We start from the raw sequence: 18120 nt of genomic DNA, 5'->3' as shown, positions 1-18120 counted from the left end.
CAAACACCCAGGTGCAAAGAAAAGCAAGAGCTATGAGGCTAAATGCACCCTGTGCTAAGTGAATGCCTGGGTCTGCCTTTTCCCACCCCATCACCTCACCTCTTCGCAATCAAGTTCAAACTCAATCCCAACACAGAGTGTCACTGCAAATTGTTTATTAAAACACAAAGCAATGGACAGTGAAAAACATCCTGATTTTTTTTTTTCTTTTTGGTGGGAGTAGGGTGGGGCACAGAAGGGGTAGGGACAGGTGGAGACAGCCCAGAAGGAAAGACAGCTCTATCCACCCCTACTGCTCTCCCGGGCCAGCCAGGGTCAAAGCCCCTCGGTCCATCTCCCTGTGCCGCTGTAAATGTGCGTCGTGGCTACAGAGTCAGTTTTGCCTCCGCAGGGAGAGGATGGGGATCTCGAATAGGAACTACGAAGGGCTACTAAGAACTTGACACTATTCTCCAGCACTTGGTATACAGAACAGAGCAGCCAGGACCAATCAGGAGGGGCGGGTGGGCTCCCAGACAAGCCAGGCGGGTGGATGACTGAAAAGGCTGCCCTGAGCTCAGAATGGGCAGCTGGCCTCAACATGGGAGAAATTTGGTGGAAGAAAAACCCAAGGAGGAAACTAACCCAGGGTCAAATTTCTTTTCATTCCCTGGATCGCAACAGGTCAGGGAGGAGGAGTGAAGAACGTCTCATTCCTGGTTTCACCGTACCGTGTCTCCCTGCCAGTTCTCCCGTCACCCGGCAACTCAGCCCTCCTTTCCCGACAGTTGTGATTTGGAAAGACAGAGCGCGCACTTCAGTTTGTTATTGTTTCTTCTCGTCCTGCAGTAAAGCGCTGAAGCTCAAAATAGAGGTGAGAACGGAGTTCTGCTCTGCCTGGTGCTGCGTGCCCCCCCTCACACGACTGCCTGGATGCAAGCGGCGGCGCCAGGGCCCTCTCTGCCAACTCTGCCAGGCACCACTGTCTGCCCGGCTGCCAGCACAATCCTGGCTTCTTGCTTTTGTACTCCTGGGGGGAGCCCATCCCAAGAGATCTATCCTGCTCTTTTTCTGCCAACCCAGCCAGTCCTCAAATCATCTGTTCTTATCAGAAAAGATGTGGCAACCCAAAGTAGGCTAGTCAAAAGGCAGCTGGGGAAGGACAGACCGGATCGGCAGCAAGCCACCCATGTACAGAGAGGAAACCCGCCCTCGCTGGGCAGCTGACCTGTTGGTGCCAATCTCGTCTTGTAACAAAATGAGGAAGCCTAGCCCTCCCGCACCAGGAGCGGCCTCAAGGCAGAAAGAGTCACAGCTCAGACTGAAAGGGGAAAACTCCTCTGAGCTCTCTGAAGCTCGGACATTAAGGCTTCTTTGCAATTTTCTTAGAGCTCTTTGATCCCTAATTATATCTTTCCATAGAAGAAAAGCAGATTTCTTCTAAGATTTCTGAATGGACCCTAGGTGTCCCCGGTGCTGCTGAGCCCCGGCTTCTTCCCCTGGAGCCACAGCAGAAGGCCCCCAGCCTCTCCCTCCGCCCTTTTTTTTTAAACAGAAGCATCTGTTAGTCTCTCCCTTTGGAAAGCTCGCCCGCTCTCCTGGGTCCTTCTGGAGAGGCGTGGAGGACAGTATTCCTTGGTGCCACTTGATGCCATTAAGGCTCCTCAGGGCAAGAAGACACTTGGATTAGGTCAGAGCTGGCCAGCCAAGGGGAAGGGGAAGAAGGGAGGGGGAAGCAGCCCCAGGGCAGGGACTGAAAGACCCCTGCCCAGACCTGAATCAGAGGGAACGCCCACCTGGCTCAGAGCAGGCGAGGAAAAGGCACTGTGCTGACCCGGTGGGTCCTTCCCCGACCCCCAGGGAGGGTGGAGAGCCTGCTGACTCCTTCCCTGGGCTTCTCAAGTGGGCCATTTTCTAGGGAAAGGTATGTAAGTGCTGCGAGAGGGAATATACTGCTGCTATTTTCTGACTTTCGACTGAGATTCTAGAAGCCCCATTGGCCAGGCCTTCCCAAGAGAGGGTACAGGCAGGGTAAGAAGGAAGAGAAATTCCTTAAAACGGAAGCTTCTTCAAAAAGATAAAGTCAAATCACAATTCTGAAACTGGATTGAACAGTTCCCAGGCACAGAAAGAGGAAGGTAAACTTGACTTAAACATCGCGCTCTCTCTTAACAGCCTGAGAGACTTCGTATGTGATCCCGGATTTCAGGCCGGTATCTCTCAGGCAAACAAGAACGACAGAATTAAGATCACGCTCTCAAAGCACAGGTGGCCCTGCAGGCCGCGCGGTCCTCCCAGGAGTCTGACACCAGTGACACTTGAAAATGACCATCTTTCAAGTCACCAGAGCTCGGCGTACCCACTGAGCAGCTTCTCCTTAATAGGAGAATTTTCCCAAGAATGGGTCTACTTTAGGGGACTTGGGTCCTACAGACTGGTTCCTGGTACAACGCTTTCAGCATGAGAGAAGCCCCCAAAAGTCCCGTGGGAGGCCAGCTGGCCCCTGACCCAAATCAGAGTGACACGGCCAACTCTCCAGCCACCTTTAGCAGACATCTTTGCGTGGTCCACCCACAAAGGAAGCCACGCTTCTGACAAAAGGAGTTCCACCCAGGCTGACTACTCTTAGCTTTGGCCAGCTGGTCTCGGGGATAAAAAGCCTCGGGCAGAGCGTAGACGCAGGAGAAGAGCCCAGGCCTCCGCTTCCCCACCCCACTGCCACCGCTCCTCACCCCCGAACCCCAACAGACCCCCCTGCCACGCAGGCTCTCTGTCCTAGCATTAGCTCAAAATACAGGCGTGGGAACAAACAGTGCAAAAAGCAAAAGATGAACTACTGAGTAATTCTTAGCCCACACAATACAAAAATAAAAATAAAGAGTGCCCCATCCCACCGCTTTAACCTAAATTTCACGTACCTATATCATCTGGGAGGAAAAAAAAAGCTTTCAAGTTCAGCATCATGAGCCAGCTGTGACCAGCCCTTGGCCCAGGGGACTCTACCCCAGCCCCCACCATTTCTTCCTGTTACCTCATTTCCCCTTTAGTTTTTGTCGGCCAAAGAAAGATGTTCCTTCCTTTCAGATACAACCAAAGAGGAAAGTGCCCATCCCTACCCCAAGGTCCGGGGAAAAGGGTGGGCTTGGAAACAGAGGCAGAAGCTGAGCTGCTTGGCTTACAGTACCGTTAGGAAATGGCCCCAGGAGCCAGGGTGTCCTTCTGAGACTCTGAGTCACTGAAGGGATGCGCTGAGGTGAGGAGGTGGGGAACCCCCCTTCCTCAGCGAGACCCAGGCAAACTAGCAAGGCAGAATGGAGGCAGCGAGTCTTCCTTTCTCAGCTGATCAACTGTCCTGGCCGCAGCCCACAGCTCTGGGGAGTTGTGATGGAATGGGATGTGACGGAATGGGAGCCGAAGCCACTGTCAGAAGCCCAATGCATAGTCAGGATGGCCGCTGGCCTGGGCAGGTGGTCCCAGGATGGAGGCTAGGCCATCCTTTCAGCAGGAAGCTTTGTACTGCACTCCACCTTCCCGATCTCGGCCTTAGGCCACGACCACCCGGCTGCCTGACTCAACAGCCTAGTACTGAGGCTGAAGTCACGGCCGAAACAGAGGGCCACGACAGTCAGAGGACGAAATGCCAGCCCAGGCTCACTCATGAAAAGCCAAAGCCCAGGACGTGAGCCCGAGGATTACTTACTTTGTCACATAAGAAGTAGTTCAAAGAGATGGGGCCCTTTACAAAACATATCCAAAACAAGACCAACTGGAAATCAAACATCTTTACCAAATTGCCCTGGCCTGAGATTCTTTGCTGCTCCAGCCCGAGCAGAAGCCAACCCTGCTGCCTTCCATCCACAGAACTCCTTGCAGCTGGGAAACAGAGGACAGGGACCAGAGCCGGGGCAGCAGGGAAGAATCACTTCCTGCAGAAACCTTTCCAGGGAATTCAAGACGGACACTTAGACACTACGGTTGGCCTCAGAGCCGCGCCGGGACGACGGCTGCCTGGAAGTCTGTCCCTCCTGTCACACCAAGAACCTGACTGCTACTTGCAGAGGAAAATGAAAGGACAGGGGGTGTATTATTAAGACCAGCGAGCAGCGGCCCTGGGCCAGGTAGAGTCGGTCTAGTTCCTCAGGATAGGCAGGACCCAGAACTGGCCGAACTGTGACATAAAAGGACAGAGGAATAAATGAACACCAGATACCAGACATTCTAAACAGTGGTCAGTCACTTTGTAGGGCTCAAGTCTCTGAGGTTGCTCCTAAATTATGCTTACATAAGCCTTTTCTAATCCAAAGACCAGAAGAGACTGTTAAGGTCAAGTGTTCTGTAGCTGCAGGCTGGAAAGCATCTCTGCCCCCTGGCAGCAAGACCCTGCAAAGGGGCCGGTGCAAGGACTGCTTGGGTCGGGTCTTCCTGCTGCTGGCTCAGAGACCCAGGGAGGGAGGTACCGTCAAGGTGAAGTGGCGGATGATAAGACATTCGAGCAGAGGGGATCCCAAGTCCTCGTGTCTCTTCCCTTGGCAATAATTTAGTGAGATGGTTGAGAGAGAATTCAAATGAGCCGGATGAAGAAACAAACAAAAAGAGAGAGCGAGAGAGAGGAAAGAGAGAGAGAAGACATTAAGTCCCCAACAAACAGTGGAATCAAAATGATTTGCTGTGGTAACAGGTCGGAGGTGATCTGAGGTCCTGACATAAACCAATCGTCTCGGACACCAGACAGCCCTACAACCGGCCCTCGCCAGGGACGCAGGGGGTGACAAAAAGCTGAGACAGGAAATTGGAACCGTCAACGGGCTAAAACCAGAAAGGCTTCCAAGTAGGAAAGTATCTACTTTTCTTTCTTTTTTTAAAAACCCCCTTCTATTTTCATCTGTATCATATGAAGTACACATCTTCACACACACGCAAACCACACCCGCTCTCAATCCCGGGGCAGCGGGACACGCGTTCAGGACATACCCAACTCCCAGTGCTGGTCTTCTCGGGCAGCAAGACGACTTTGTCCCTGCTGTTAATTTCAACCCTACAAAAGGGGTCTGCTCCAAGTTCAGCGTCCTTTTCACTAGGTAAACAGACGAGGATCCTTGCCCAGGTAGGACCCGTCTACCCGAGGAACCTCAGAGAATAAAGAGACGGCTGGGGGCCGTCCAGGAGCAGAGGCCCAGGACTGGAGCAGGTTTGGGACCAGGTGGTGGTGAAGGAGGGCTGCTCTCTACTCACTCTGCCTCTTTTCAGCTCCTTTAATTTTTTTGTGGCGTTTTTAGTTTGTTTGTTTGTGTTAATCACCGTGAAAAAGATAGGAACCAGACCATCATGTCCGGTCTCTTTCCCACACCCCTCCACCCTGCTCCACACGGTGATTCATTCTCACAACCGGCAGAGGCAGAAGAGGGTCGGAATGAAGACCCCGAAGGCCACCAGGATGGGGAACATGAGGCTGCTGTTGTCCGAGGCGTAGGGGTTGGGCGTGCGGGGGCCTGACTGCACGCGGTTCTTATTGGTCTGTCTTTTCAGGTTAGATCCTTCATCGTATTCTTCTTCCTCCTCTTCCTCTTCCTTCTTCTCCAATCCTGGATGAGGCTGCAGCTTTGGTACATCTGACACAAGAAGGAGGACACTGTTTAATAAGACCCACGGCATTTTACGGGAGACCCTGAAATGTGGTAAATGAGTCACAATAAAGAGACGCTCTGACCTAACCAGGGCCCACGGGAAGGGGCAGAAGGAGCAGAAATAGCTTCTGGCCTAGAGAACTGCAGATTCCGGAATACATCCGCCTTCTTTAGATTCAGCTAAGAAGTAGTAAAAGCCCTGCACACGGGGAGGGTCACTCTCTCCCCTACCTGTCTTACTTTCCCAGGTCCCCAAGAGGACAGACTGGACAGAGATGATAACACCCCCCGCCACAATCCCACATTCTCTTTTGATTCACAGAGCAGCTGAGGCAAAGTCGAAGCACAGAGGCCTGGGCTGTCTCACACACACTACCCCTCTTCTATCTCCTCTTCAGGGACTCAAACCGAGAATCTGTGGGATGCATGACGCCTTCCTGGGTGTCGTCACATCAGCACGTGGGGGACGTCAAGACAATGGGATGAGACCCTCAGTGCCTTCAGGATGAGTTGGGAAAAGCTACGGACGTGGAATGGGGAGAAAAGGCACTGAGACACTAGCTTTCTCTGCAAAAACTCGCCTGGGAAGCCGGCAGCCAGCATAATCTCAACCCTGAGAAAGAAACGTACCCTGAGGCTGGATCACAAGGACAAGGAGACAGTAATAAATGAACATCAGCCCAGTGCGGCCTGGCAATACTGGAATCCGGGAACAGAAGGAGCAGACCAAAACAATGAAGAACCCCCCGCCAACCAGGAAATTAAAGACACAGAAAAGGACAAGTTTTAGACAATTCCAAATGACTATAAGGGTCGGGGCACACCAACAAGTGCCACTACTCATCACAATTTACAAGGAAGGTAAAGGAATTCGTCCAAAACCACATGGCTGATTAAATGGCAGCAACACCATTTAAACACAGATCTGGCTCCAGAGCTTATCCCTAGCACCTCACCACACTCCATCCCCAGCCTGCTGACCCTGGGGCCCCCACAGTTTGGCTCTAAGTAATAGTTCTCAAAATATTGAGCAGCTAAATTATCCCCCAAGGGTTTTCTCAACCACACCCTTCAGCCCAAGTCCAAAAGCAGATCGAAAATGACTCACCGTCCACCGTCCCGGCCATGATGTAGAGTGCACAGACTTTGGGATTGTCATAGTACCCCTGTGGCCACACGGGAGGGAACGGGAGACAGCAGTCAGCCCCACTCAGCAGCACACACCCTCCCCCCCCACCCAACTCTCGTGAACTCTCCCTCAGCGCCGAGAGCACAACAGGGGCGTTACCTTGACAAACTCGATGTACAGTTTCCCCGTGAAGGTGGACACCTCTCCCTGGACACTCAGCTTCCCTTTTCTGATGCTCATCGGGATGATTTCATCATGAGCAGTGCTGTGCCCAACGCGATCGAAGATGTCCAGGTCCTTCACCACGACGTGGCCATTCAATCGCACATCAAATACCTTCCAAGGCAGAAAAAGGAGATGGCATCAAAACCATTAGCTTCGGGCCCTTTCGGCAGCTGGACAACACACACCTGCCTGGGCTTCAAGTTCAAAAGTAATTTAAGGAATAACAGGGCTGGATATACTCCAGGGTAACTGGAGTCCTTTATCTGAGCCACATGAAGTCCATGTTCCTTCACTCTCGAGGAGGCCTCCTACTGGCCTTAGGGAACAAACAAAAAAGTTCAACACAGAAAGAAGGAAATTCACAAGAAGGGACTGGAAAAGAACAAGGCTAAACACAAGAAGGTGCAGACACCAAGAAGAAAGACAACCCGGAGAGCCTCGACGGACAGGGTGGGCTCGCTGGGAAGAGTCCTCTGTCCCCAACTCCGGGCAAGTGCCGCCTCCCGAGCAGTGGGACACGGCTTCTCTAGCCGCAAAAGGAACCCGGCTTCCCCCTCAAAGGTCAGGCGCCCCTCCCTCCCGAGGAGGTCTGCACACTCTCTGGCCCAGCTCAGAGGACTGACTGGCGCCATCTCACTGGTCAGGGGGGCGGGGCGCTGACCAGGCCTCACCTTCTGCTGGGACTGTGCGAAGTAGACCTCGGCGAACTTCAACACCAGCACGTAGTCCCCCTCGTCCTTGATGGGCACTTCGTAGCCGAAGGTCTCCTCGTTGTACCGTTCTGTTTGATACAGGATCTGGTCCTCGGGGTTGGAACGGAGGATGGGCAGTTTCATGCCATAGTCAGAGGCTGGGGACAAAAGATAAAGAGGAATCACATCAGAGGCAAAACATAAAAGAAGAGCAGAGACCCCAGAACCGCCGGAGGCCTTTCCAGGGCAGTGCTAATAACCCCCCAGTGGAAGGGGCCAACCCCTTTGCTCCAGCCTCCAAGCAGACCAGACACAAAGGCAAGAAAGCCACTATGAAGCCGGAGTGAGAAAATGAAAGCGACTGAACCCTAATCACCCCAATGGCTCCCACAACCCCTAGAGCAACCCCCAGAGCAGGATTTTCTGAAAGTTTTTCTTTCAGAAATGACTTTTTCAAGAGAACAGGTCTAACTCATTATTAGAACAAAGCGCTATGCCCCAGCTGCCTGCTTCCCCGTGAGGGGGCACTTCAGAGAAACCTCATAAAACAAGGGGGATGGTCGGGAACTCTACAAGCCGATTAAGTTCAAAGAATGTTTTCTTCTTATTCAGAAAAGCCCGAGTCTAGAAAACAGGGTATCTGTTAGGGAAGTCATTCTTCATTGTCTTTACCACAAACGAGTTGCCCAGCATTAGTTGCTTTTTATGATTTTTCACTGAAAAGGTCTAAAGGCTCTAAAGGAGGGTGCGATGCTCTCCAATTTCCTTTAGGTCCAAGTACCTTACTTCCCACAGACTCACACAATTCAACCTCACCTCCTCTCTTGAACTTTCCCCCCAGTTAAACGAAAAGAAGGACGAAACTTCCTACCATACCACCAGCACCTAACACGGTCCCTGCAAAGCAATGAAGCCATGCACTTCTCCCCACCGGGCCAGAGCCACCCTGACCGGGAAAGAGAACCTGCCCAGGCCCCACTGGCACCTCTGGCCTGAGATGACCAAGTTCTGGGGCAGCGGCCCTCCCATCTCACAGACTGACCAGGGGTAAGGTGGGGTAAAAGCAAAAAGATACTTGCCTCAGGTCACTATCAGAACAGCCGAAAACCCCTGCTGCCGTGGGTCCTCCCCCGAACTTGGTAGGAGACAATGCAGCATGAGGTGTGTCTTCCCCCAACCTATCGAACTAAACTGGGGTCTTTCCTCAAACACAAGACGCTGCACTCCAGCCCCAAAGGTGAGTGGTCCCACCTCCTTCTTCGGAGAGGGACCTCTCCGACTCCTTCATCCCAGGAACACAGGAGGCTCCCAAGGTTCCACAAATCTACCTTCCACAGGCCTGGTTCTCCTCCCGCTCAGAATTCAGATTTCAAGGCCACCTTCCCACCTCACACAGTGACTCTGGTGACATTGGACCCCTAGATCCTTTGGAAGGTGTGTACGAGTGACCATCCCTGGACATTATCTTCTGAATCATCAAAACTCCCAGAGAAAGACAGAGAGAGGGGGAGAGAATCTGGAGATAAAAAAGCAACGGAAAGACCCAGTGGCTAAGGTCAAGACCTCAAAAAAAAAAAAAAACATAACTATTAACAGTTCCTGGAAGCGAACAGTAGGCTGAGATCAGATGCGCTAATGAGACAAAGTAACAGGAAACTCAGTGCACTTTTGTCTCCGGGCATTTCTTCTTCCTATTTCTCTCCCGAAATCAAAGAGGAGTCGGGGCGCAGCACTACAAAGGAGGTGCGAGCAGCCCCAGGCTCTCTCCCGGGCTCACGCGACATGACACCCGGGCATAAACCTACCAAGATGAAAAGGCTGCTATTTTTCATTCAACTGAGTTCTAAGAATTTCCTTCCTCCCTGAGGGAGCGTGATCCTTGCGAATTTAGAACATTAACTAGATTTGCTTTTTAGATACACAGAAAATTTTGTGCCTGTGTAGGAAATCGTGGGGTTTTTTTGTTTTGTTTTGATTTGTTTTGTTTTGTTTTCCCCTTGCCAAGTGGAAAAAGTGAGAAACTGACAGTAATGTAAATCTCTGGCAGTCTCAGTCCCACAAGAAAATGCAGCCATGCGAACAAAAAAACTACTAATAACATGGGAATTACCTTTAAATATTTTCCCTTTAAAGCCCAAGCGGCCTTCCCGAGAGACCTGCCACAAAGATGAATGTGCCCAAGTCCCAAGAAGTACAGCAGCAAAAAGGATTTCTTTTCCTCCCTCCTGTGCCTTCACTGCCAGACAGATTTCTCTAGAACACAGTGAAGTGGACACAGCACACTGCTGAAGTCGGCACACCACGGCTCAGACAGCCACAGAGGAAGCGGGTCCCGGGGCCTACATTTGCCCACTGCTTCTTAGTCCTGGATAATGGAGTAGCCAGACCAGGTTTCAGAGAGAGAGAGAGACAAGGATTTCAGTCCTAGAGCATGGGATTCAGGAGAAGTATTTCCTCTGGGTGTTTTCTCACCTGTAAAATGGGGGCATCGCCTACCCAGATTCCCCGTGAACTTCTGCTACTCAGAGGGCCTGCACATGAAGCCTGCATCTTAGGTGACAGTATGGGGACAGAGTTCTAGACAAATCTGTGTCCTAAGCAAACCAGAGGCATCCTATCTTTCAAGCTCTTATCTCACCAAGGCCAAACCCTTCCTCGGCCAAAAGGAAGGCTGCCCAGAAAAGGGTCACCCTTAGGCCCACAGAACGAGTAATGTGACAGGCTCAGGGCCCTGGCCAGCGTCTTCCCTTCTGAAGCCCTGTTCTGCCCTACTTTTAATTCCCTGTAAAAGGTCATCCAGCAAAGAGAAAGATAGACACACTTTAACCTACTCTGGACAAGGGAGTTCTCAGATTCATGTCACTGATTTCTGAAGCATGAGAAGTTTGATTAAGGAAAATAAGGCACAGAGAGGGGTAAAGCAAGTTCTTCCAGGTAATACAAATGATTACCAGGTCATCTTTCTATGGAGAGAAAATAGCCTCTCCTAAAAGCAAGCCAGGCACTATGCTCTTGGGCCAAATAACCCAGTCTTCTTTCCCTTAGAATCAAAAGGAACCCAGAAGCAGCCAGTTAAAAAGAACCCAGAATGTGCAGCAAGCCAAAATCCCAAATCGAGCACTTCTGAGCCACACTCTCCGTAATGGTACTTTCATCTGTAGAAGCGCACAGGTTGACAAAGCCTTTCCCAGGCTGTCAGTATCTCCTGTGAACACTAAGTATCCTCGCACGGATGTAGTTCAATAAACATTGCCAAGCGCCTTTGAATGCTAAAGCCACTAGGTGCCCTGGGCCACTCACAGTGATATGAATGCTGAACTACAAAAACACTACAGAGAAAGAGCAAGTTCAAAAGCAGGCCAAACCCTTATCTGGATTAACTTGGCAACAAATACCTGAAATCATTCAACATAAAACGAACTTTCTTTAGCACGCTGGAAACAGTATCACAGGCGTGTGGGAAAAGATATAAGCATACAGCTTCCACTGCAATCAGTGTGAATAGCTACACGAGGCACAGGTCTCCAAATCGCTGGCGCGCCCTTATCCGAACAGTGCCAGAGAAGGAAAGCAGTGCGAACAGCTGCGCTTCCCTGGGTGGTGCCACACTCCTTAGCACAGAAGAAACTAGAGAGCTGCCTCCTGAGAGTGGAAGCTTAATCACATCTCAGCCTCAGACCTAATGCCAGCAAAATGCTCCTCTCAGGCACCCAGAAGCACAATATTTGCAACAGGCTGGTCCAAGTGGCAGCAGAAAAGCATCTTCCACTCTTCACGCATGCCTTAATACTGCTCCAGTTCTGACCCAAACTGATGGACTGGAGCACGGAACCTCCAACGGCAGACTGCCTCAAAGGCCAGGGATAGGACTCCAGTACCCTTGAGCTTTGTTAGGTCTTGTGTAATTCTACTTGTTACAAAAAAGCTCAGAAGGAACTGCAACATGGGCCAATAACCCAAGGATAGGGAGCCTGGTCACTGCTGATCAGGCCAAAAACAAAAAAAAATAATAAGTAAATACAAATTTTTTAAAAACCCACCACGTGTACCAGCAAATTAAAACCAGGATTTCTGAATAAGAGGAGTAGCGAGGAACCAAACCAGCGTGGTCCTAACTTCCTCCTCTGTACAACGGACCTAAAAGCCTGGTATCTGATTAAATGAAAGGAACCATCTGCACACAGTCCTCACCACAGCTGTCTCAGGAGGCAAAGTCCAAAACGTTTCGTTTCTAATTTCCTCAAGGGCCCATGCCCACGAAGAGGAAGGGTCCAAATGGAGATAGTAGCACTGCCTGCTAGGAAGTCTGGCTTTGGCGGCTGTTACGGCTGCTAAAGACGGGGCCCCTGACTCAGCTCAACCCAGCCTACTGAGACCTACATGCCAGGGCTACATAAATTCCAAGACAAACACAGAACTTCAGAAAATAGCTCTTTGTCCCAACGTCCTCACATATATGTAAGCTATAAACTCCCTAATATACTCTGGGTATAGAATATAGCAAATCCCAAGACACTGCAATTAACCTGGAATAACCAAGTTAAATACTTTAGTCAAGACAAGAGCTAAATCTGGGCATCGTGGAAAGAAAGTTTGAGAAAGTCTGTCTCCTAGTCTTTTGGAGATGGCATATTGCCAATCTGTCAGCCTGTGAACCGGGCATACGGCATAAATCTTCCAACATTATGAAGTAAGGGACTCCTTCTTCAACCCGTTTTCCAATCATACTTACAGAAGAAACAGAGTCCAGATCTAGTGGATTTGCCCAAAGAGTGGTGTGGCCTGAGGATGGCTTAGATCAGATGCCTCTGGTACAGAAACCTGGGCTTAATTTCTTAGATCTGGGGTTTGCATTTTTAACCAGCTCTCCTGGCAATTGTTCCACCAACTTGGAGAGAATTGTACGGCTCTGTAAAAACCACTATTGCTCAATCAGTTAAGTCAAAATCATTTTTCCCATAAGCTGGAATCACACCTCTCTGGACCACTTAGTTTAAGTTCTACACACTCTCAAAATACTCAGAACTTACGCTGGCTGACCCAGTGGACACAGCACCAGCCTCCAGTGCAGGATGATTTCAATAAAACCATCCTGTGGGGGCGGCCTGCAGCTTCTACTTTTAAGCACACATAGCCCTCGCTCCAAAGCGGGGCGGGGAAAGAAGGCTGTGATCAAACTTTTCTGGCTCGTCCTCTTCAAAGATTCCTTTCTATTCTGGCTAAGTATCAAGCCCCACTCCTGCAGAACGAGTAAGGAAAGCGGGCGATGTTTGGGGTCGGCAAAATTCCACCAGGAACTGACTTGAGCGGAGAGAACCACCCGCGCCAGGGACACAGATAACCTACAACCGTGAGGCCTCGAGGTGGCAATAGGCCGCCCTCGTCTTTACTTTTTTCCCAGCTCGGGTCGAGGCGAGGAGTTAGGAAAATGCAGGATGCGAGGTCTTCTCGCTAACTCTGTACCTCAATGGCTCTTGCTACCTTCTCGAGCCAGTGCCAGGCTATGAGCTGTGACCGGGTCCCTGTGGAAACTGCAGAGAGAAACTTTGCTCCAGAGATGTGGCCCCAGGGGTCGAGGAAGGGGGTTCGCGGCCCGCAGCCCTCAGCCGGCTGCACCCGGCAAGGCAGGCCTGGGATCCCGCGGCTCCGCGAGAGGCTCTCACCTCGGCCCACCCGGCCTTCCAAAGGGTCCTTGCGGAAGTGGATCCCGTGCACGTCCACATGCGCTTCGCCGCCCGCGTTGACTGCCCAAATAACGCTCTCGGGCAGCCCGGCTCCCACTAAGCCAACCATGCCGAGCCCCGGCCCGCTGAAAGCCGGCAGCAGCAGCAGCAGCAGTCGCAGGAGCGCCACGGCGGCTCCCTCAACCGCCCGGGCCCCCAGCATGGCGGCCACCAAAGCGGGGGCAGCCTCCTCCAACCCTCGTTCTCAGCCGGCCTCCAGGCCGCCCTGGACTCAGAGAAACAGCGCCACGGGCCGCTCTGTCTCACCCGCCGGGGACATATCGATCTCAGGCCTCTTTCTCAACGACCGCTACCACCTCCCACCTCTGGAACAACCTATCCCGTCGCCCAGCCCCCGGCCATGATCTGCAGCCAATCAGCGTCCGGTCCTCATTATAATTAATGAGGAACCCCAACACCTCGCCGGGGTTCGCGTGCCCATTGGCTGTCAGGAGCGGGGAAGGGCGTGGCTACTCTCAGGCGCCGGCCCAACCCTCAGGCAGAAGAGAGAACGCGCGCAAAGGTTCGGAGTTCGGTTGAAACGGTGTTTCAATACGGAAGTGTCGGGGTGCAGCGCCCAGGCGGCCCCGGAATCTTGTAGCTTAATAGGAAAGGTGGCCGAGGGAGGAACATTTAGGGTAGAGCGCACGACACGTTGCCAGCACTTCCGGTGCTCCAGATCCTAGGACCAAATGGGCTCCAGAGGGGGCGTGGCCGACTTGCCCTCACCTCATGAGAGAGACACGAACATAAGCTCTAGCAGAAGCAGTGGACAATCTTCCGACCTCAGAGTCTTTGTCCCCGAGTGAATCAGGAAACCCATCCTCCCATAGAAAGCCACATGCACTGGTCTTGAGGACAGGACTCCCATGGGGACAAGACCCCGCCCCCGCGCCCTAGCGGGCTCGGGCCTGGTGGTAGCGCCCAGATGGCCAACCAATCAGAAGGCTCCAACGCAGCGGAAACGCGTGGCTTAGTGGGGGAGGGCCTCCAGGCTACCCTTGTCTCCATGGCAACGGCCTCAGGCCGGCGTCGGAGGGGGCGGGCCCGGGGCTTCCCCTGCGGGAGAGAGAAGAGTAGCGGGTGGAGGTCAGTCTGGAGATCCAGTGTTCGGTTCGCGCTAGGAGGCCCGGAGCTCCCTGTCTGCTGCATGACAGTTCACTCAACGTCCTCACACTGGCGATCCCTGCGCCGTGGTCGCTGCTGGAACTCCCACTTTTAAGAGACTAAAACAGTCCCAGAGAGGGGCAGTGTTGCCCAAAGAGTCACACAGCAAGTTTAGGGCACAGCCAAGGCAAAATCCCATTTATCTATTTATTCCACAACTATTTATAGAAACCCTACGATTAAGGTTGTCAGATTTAGCAGATAAAATACAAAAAGCTTAAATTTCAATCTCAGCATAAACAAATGGGACATGCTTATGCCAAGAAATAATTCAATGTGTGAAATTCAAATTTAGCCCTGGCTAGTGTGGCTCAGTGGATTGGGCGCCGGCTTGCAAACTGAAAGGTCACCAGTTTGATTCCCAGTCAGGGCACATGCCTGGGTTGCAGCAAGTTCCCCAGTTGGGGGCGTGTGAGAGGCAACTGATGGATGAATCTCTCACACACTGATGTTTCTCATCCTCTTTTTCTCCCTCCTTTCCCCTCTCTAAAAGTAAATCAATAAAAGCTTTAAAAAATAAATAATAAACAAAGTTTAAAATTAAATAAAATCCGCCCTGGCTGGTGTAGCTCAGTGGATTGAGAGCGGGCCTGCGAACCAGACAATCGCGGTTCGATTCCCAGTCAGGGCACATACCCGGGTTGCAGGCCGGTTCCCTGCAGGCCAGTTCCCAGCAGGAGATGCATGAAAGGCAACCATACATTGATGTTTCTCTCCCTCTCTCCTTCCCTTCCCCTCTAAAGATAAATAAATAAAATCTTTAAAAAAAATTAAATAAAATCCAAATTTAATGAGGCGTTTGCATTTTCTCTAACAACTCTGCCTCCTGGGGCCAGGCAAATGAGCTTTGGGCAGCAGTGAACAAAAACACAACAGGCATTCTGCGTGAGAATCACAGTCTCCCATGCACGATTCAAATAGAACGATGGTGAGTGCTACAAAAGTACAAAATGGGGCGCCGAAATGGAGAGTATCAACAGGGGGTCAAATTTAATTTATTTTTCAGAGAGAGGACAAAGAGAAACATAGATTGTTTGCCTTTCACACGCCCCCCAACTGGGGACCTAGCCCACAACACAGGCATGTGCCCTGACCCCGCCCCCCCCCCCCAAGCGAACCTGTGACCCTTTAGCTTGAAGGTTGGTACTCAAGCTACTGAGCCACCAGAATTCCTTCCCTAATCCCCAGGTTCACACCGAAGTAGCTTTTGGACTGTCCCCTCCTGGTTCCACTTTTCCCTCCTTTTTTGCAAGGGTCTGGACGTGCTTCCTGCTACGTGTTTTCCCTTAGGGGCTGTTCTGGGGCCCTGCACTTGGGCTTCCAATCCCACTTTCTTCTCTCTGAAAACTATCATCTTTGGAGGAGCCAGGCAATTTAGAGTTTGAATAGCTCTCAGGGCAGAGGTTATGGGGGCCTCCTACCCCCAACCACCAGATTACCTTCAGAGCCCACTGTCCTGCCACACACTCACTGCCTCCAGGAACTCAGGTTTATTTGATCTCCAAGGCGGTCTAGTTCAGGAGAAAACTATAACAGGAGTAGATTATACCTTCCTCAAAAGGCCTTAACTTTAAGACTTCTCTTGGTCCCCCCAGATCCTTGGTCACTGGCAGGAAGTGAACAAGATTCCTGGCTAACACCCACTGGGCTCAAGTTCTACACCTGCCTGGGTCACCCTAGTACCAGAGAGCTTTTCTCCATTTTTGAGATGCAATGGCTTGTGGACAAGGCTACCTTTCAGGTAAAATAAAATTTCTGAGACCCTGGAGGCAGGATGAGCGTGGAATCTAAGTTAGACTGCCTGAGTTCCAAGCCCCGCTCCACCACCTAGTGCATGGCCTTGAACAAGTAACATACGTCTCTGAATTTCAGTTTTCTCAACTGCGAGAGACATAGTGATACTTCCTACTTCAAAGAATGGATGTATGAGGAGAGAAGGTAATACAACCATGTGACCTAGCAATTTCATTCCATTCCTGCCAGGAGAAATGAAAATGTACATTCACACATAAACCTGTACACAAATGTTCATAGCAACATTATTCATGATAGTCAAAAAGTAGCAGCAGCATGTAAAGTACAGCATAGGGAACGCGGTCAATAATACTGCAGTAACTCAGTGTGGTGCCAGCTGGGTACTGGAAATATCAGGAGCAGCACTTTGTAAAGTATATGGTTGTCTAACCACTAGGTTGTACACCTGAAACTAATACAATATTTCTTCTCTCTGGGCCTCAGCTTCCTCATCTATAAAATACAAATAAGAAGACCCACCATGTAAGGGTGTTAGGAGCCCTTAACAGAGCGCTGGCCTATAGGAACGTCCTCAGTGCGCAATGGCTATTAATCATGTCAGAAGAAATAATTATAGCATGTGATGCTAGCACTTGATAAATAGCAAAGGCCTGTGTGAAGTGCTCAGGCTAAGGAGTTGGGAAAACACCCTTCCACCCCGGGGAGGGAAAAGCCAAAGGGAACCTGGTTCAGACATGGAAAGTGAGCAGCTGCGTGTGAGCCCCCAGAGGCGGTTTCACCTTGACCCACAAAACTGAAAAGGGGTGTGTCTTCCTGTACAGATAAGGATCAGAAGAACAAAGCATGCTATTAATTGTCTTGCCTATTTTAAGTTTATGGAATATTTTCCCCCTTAAAGATAAGCTCACAATAAAAGTTCAAAAGGTAAACCCAGAAAGGGGGTGGAGGCCAGTCTTGCCTACTACCAAACCCGCCCTGCCAGCCCTTGGACTCAAAAGTGGGTGGTGTGGTACCAAAGCCAAGTTTTCTAGCCCAGGGCCTATAGTAGTGAGACAGCAAGGGGACCAGAGCCACCCAGAGAGTCAGGGAACCACCGTGTTGCCCGGTTCTGGCACCAAGTGGGCTTCTTGAACCGAGAGAAACCTGGCTGGGTCTCGAACTTCACGGGAGGGTGAATAGACTTGGCTTTTCTTTACTTCCCCCAGGAGGATGTGAGTCACAGGGAAGAAGCCAGCCAGGCCGAGGACTGCCTAGGACAAGGACAGAAACACCAGGCGTCTTCCCATCTGGATGGCCTTGGGCAAGTCACTTCCCTTCTGTGAAGGACGTGAGGAGAATTTTCAGGCTCCCAAGTTAGGATGAAGATTATGTAAAGCAAACTTCAGGAGAGTGACTTACGTGACCATTATAAGCACTTTGTATGTTAGCTGTTCTCATTATCTCCCAGACTCCTTTCATTGTGTTAAGGATACAATCTGTGAGATCGAGAACACCAAGGACAGCCTATTATCTACCGTAGGGGCAAGCTTGGTGAGTCACACTTCCTCTCTGAACCTCAGTCTCCTCATCTGTAAAATAGGGTGAGATGATGAATAAAAAGGATGTAGCTGGAAACTGACAATAGCTCACAAATTAATGAAGCAGCTGCTTTGTTTTTTCCATTCTCTTCCCTAGAACTGGGCAGGTTAGGGAAGCAAAGGGAAGAAATGAAGCTTGGCCACTGGATGCTAAATGGTCCATCTGTCAGTTATCCCTTTAGGCCAGAACTTTCTGCCGTGATGGACATACACCATAGCTGTACCATCTCGTACAGTAACCACCAAGCA

General features: G+C 51.0%; 1 protein-coding gene across 1 annotated transcript; it reads right to left on the bottom strand.

Moving 5' to 3' along the window:
- Positions 1 to 138: 138 nt before the first annotated feature.
- On the bottom strand, positions 139 to 13741 carry MLEC (malectin). The gene is made up of 5 exons (XM_037156302.2): positions 13313 to 13741; positions 7629 to 7807; positions 6892 to 7068; positions 6712 to 6769; positions 139 to 5588 (listed from the first exon to the last, which is right to left on the bottom strand). Exons 1-5 carry the CDS (start codon positions 13533 to 13535, stop codon positions 5359 to 5361), a joined length of 867 nt encoding a protein of 288 aa, XP_037012197.2. The 5' UTR covers positions 13536 to 13741; the 3' UTR covers positions 139 to 5358.
- Positions 13742 to 18120: the final 4379 nt, after the last annotated feature.

The sequence above is a fragment of the Artibeus jamaicensis genome, unplaced genomic scaffold (assembly GCF_021234435.1).
Source record: "Artibeus jamaicensis isolate MK-2021 breed Jamaican fruit bat unplaced genomic scaffold, CSHL_Jam_final contig_525, whole genome shotgun sequence".
Taxonomy (NCBI): Eukaryota; Metazoa; Chordata; class Mammalia; order Chiroptera; family Phyllostomidae; genus Artibeus; species Artibeus jamaicensis.
Note: the sequence above shows the minus strand (reverse complement) of the source record. Positions and strands in the feature narration are given on the sequence as shown.

What these genes read in the sequence shown, in the direction of transcription:
- MLEC (XM_037156302.2), bottom strand. Translation starts at nt 13,535, where the DNA reads ATGCTGGGGGCCCGGGCGGTTGAGGGAGCCGCCGTGGCGCTCCTGCGA. An exon ending in GGAAGGCCGGGTGGGCCGAG is followed by an intron (nt 7,808 to 13,312) that starts GTGAGAGCCTCT and finishes TTTTGTCCCCAG; the next exon opens with CCTCTGACTATGGCATGAAA. An exon ending in CATGGCCGGGACGGTGGACG is followed by an intron (nt 5,589 to 6,711) that starts GTGAGTCATTTT and finishes TTCTTGTGTCAG; the next exon opens with ATGTACCAAAGCTGCAGCCT.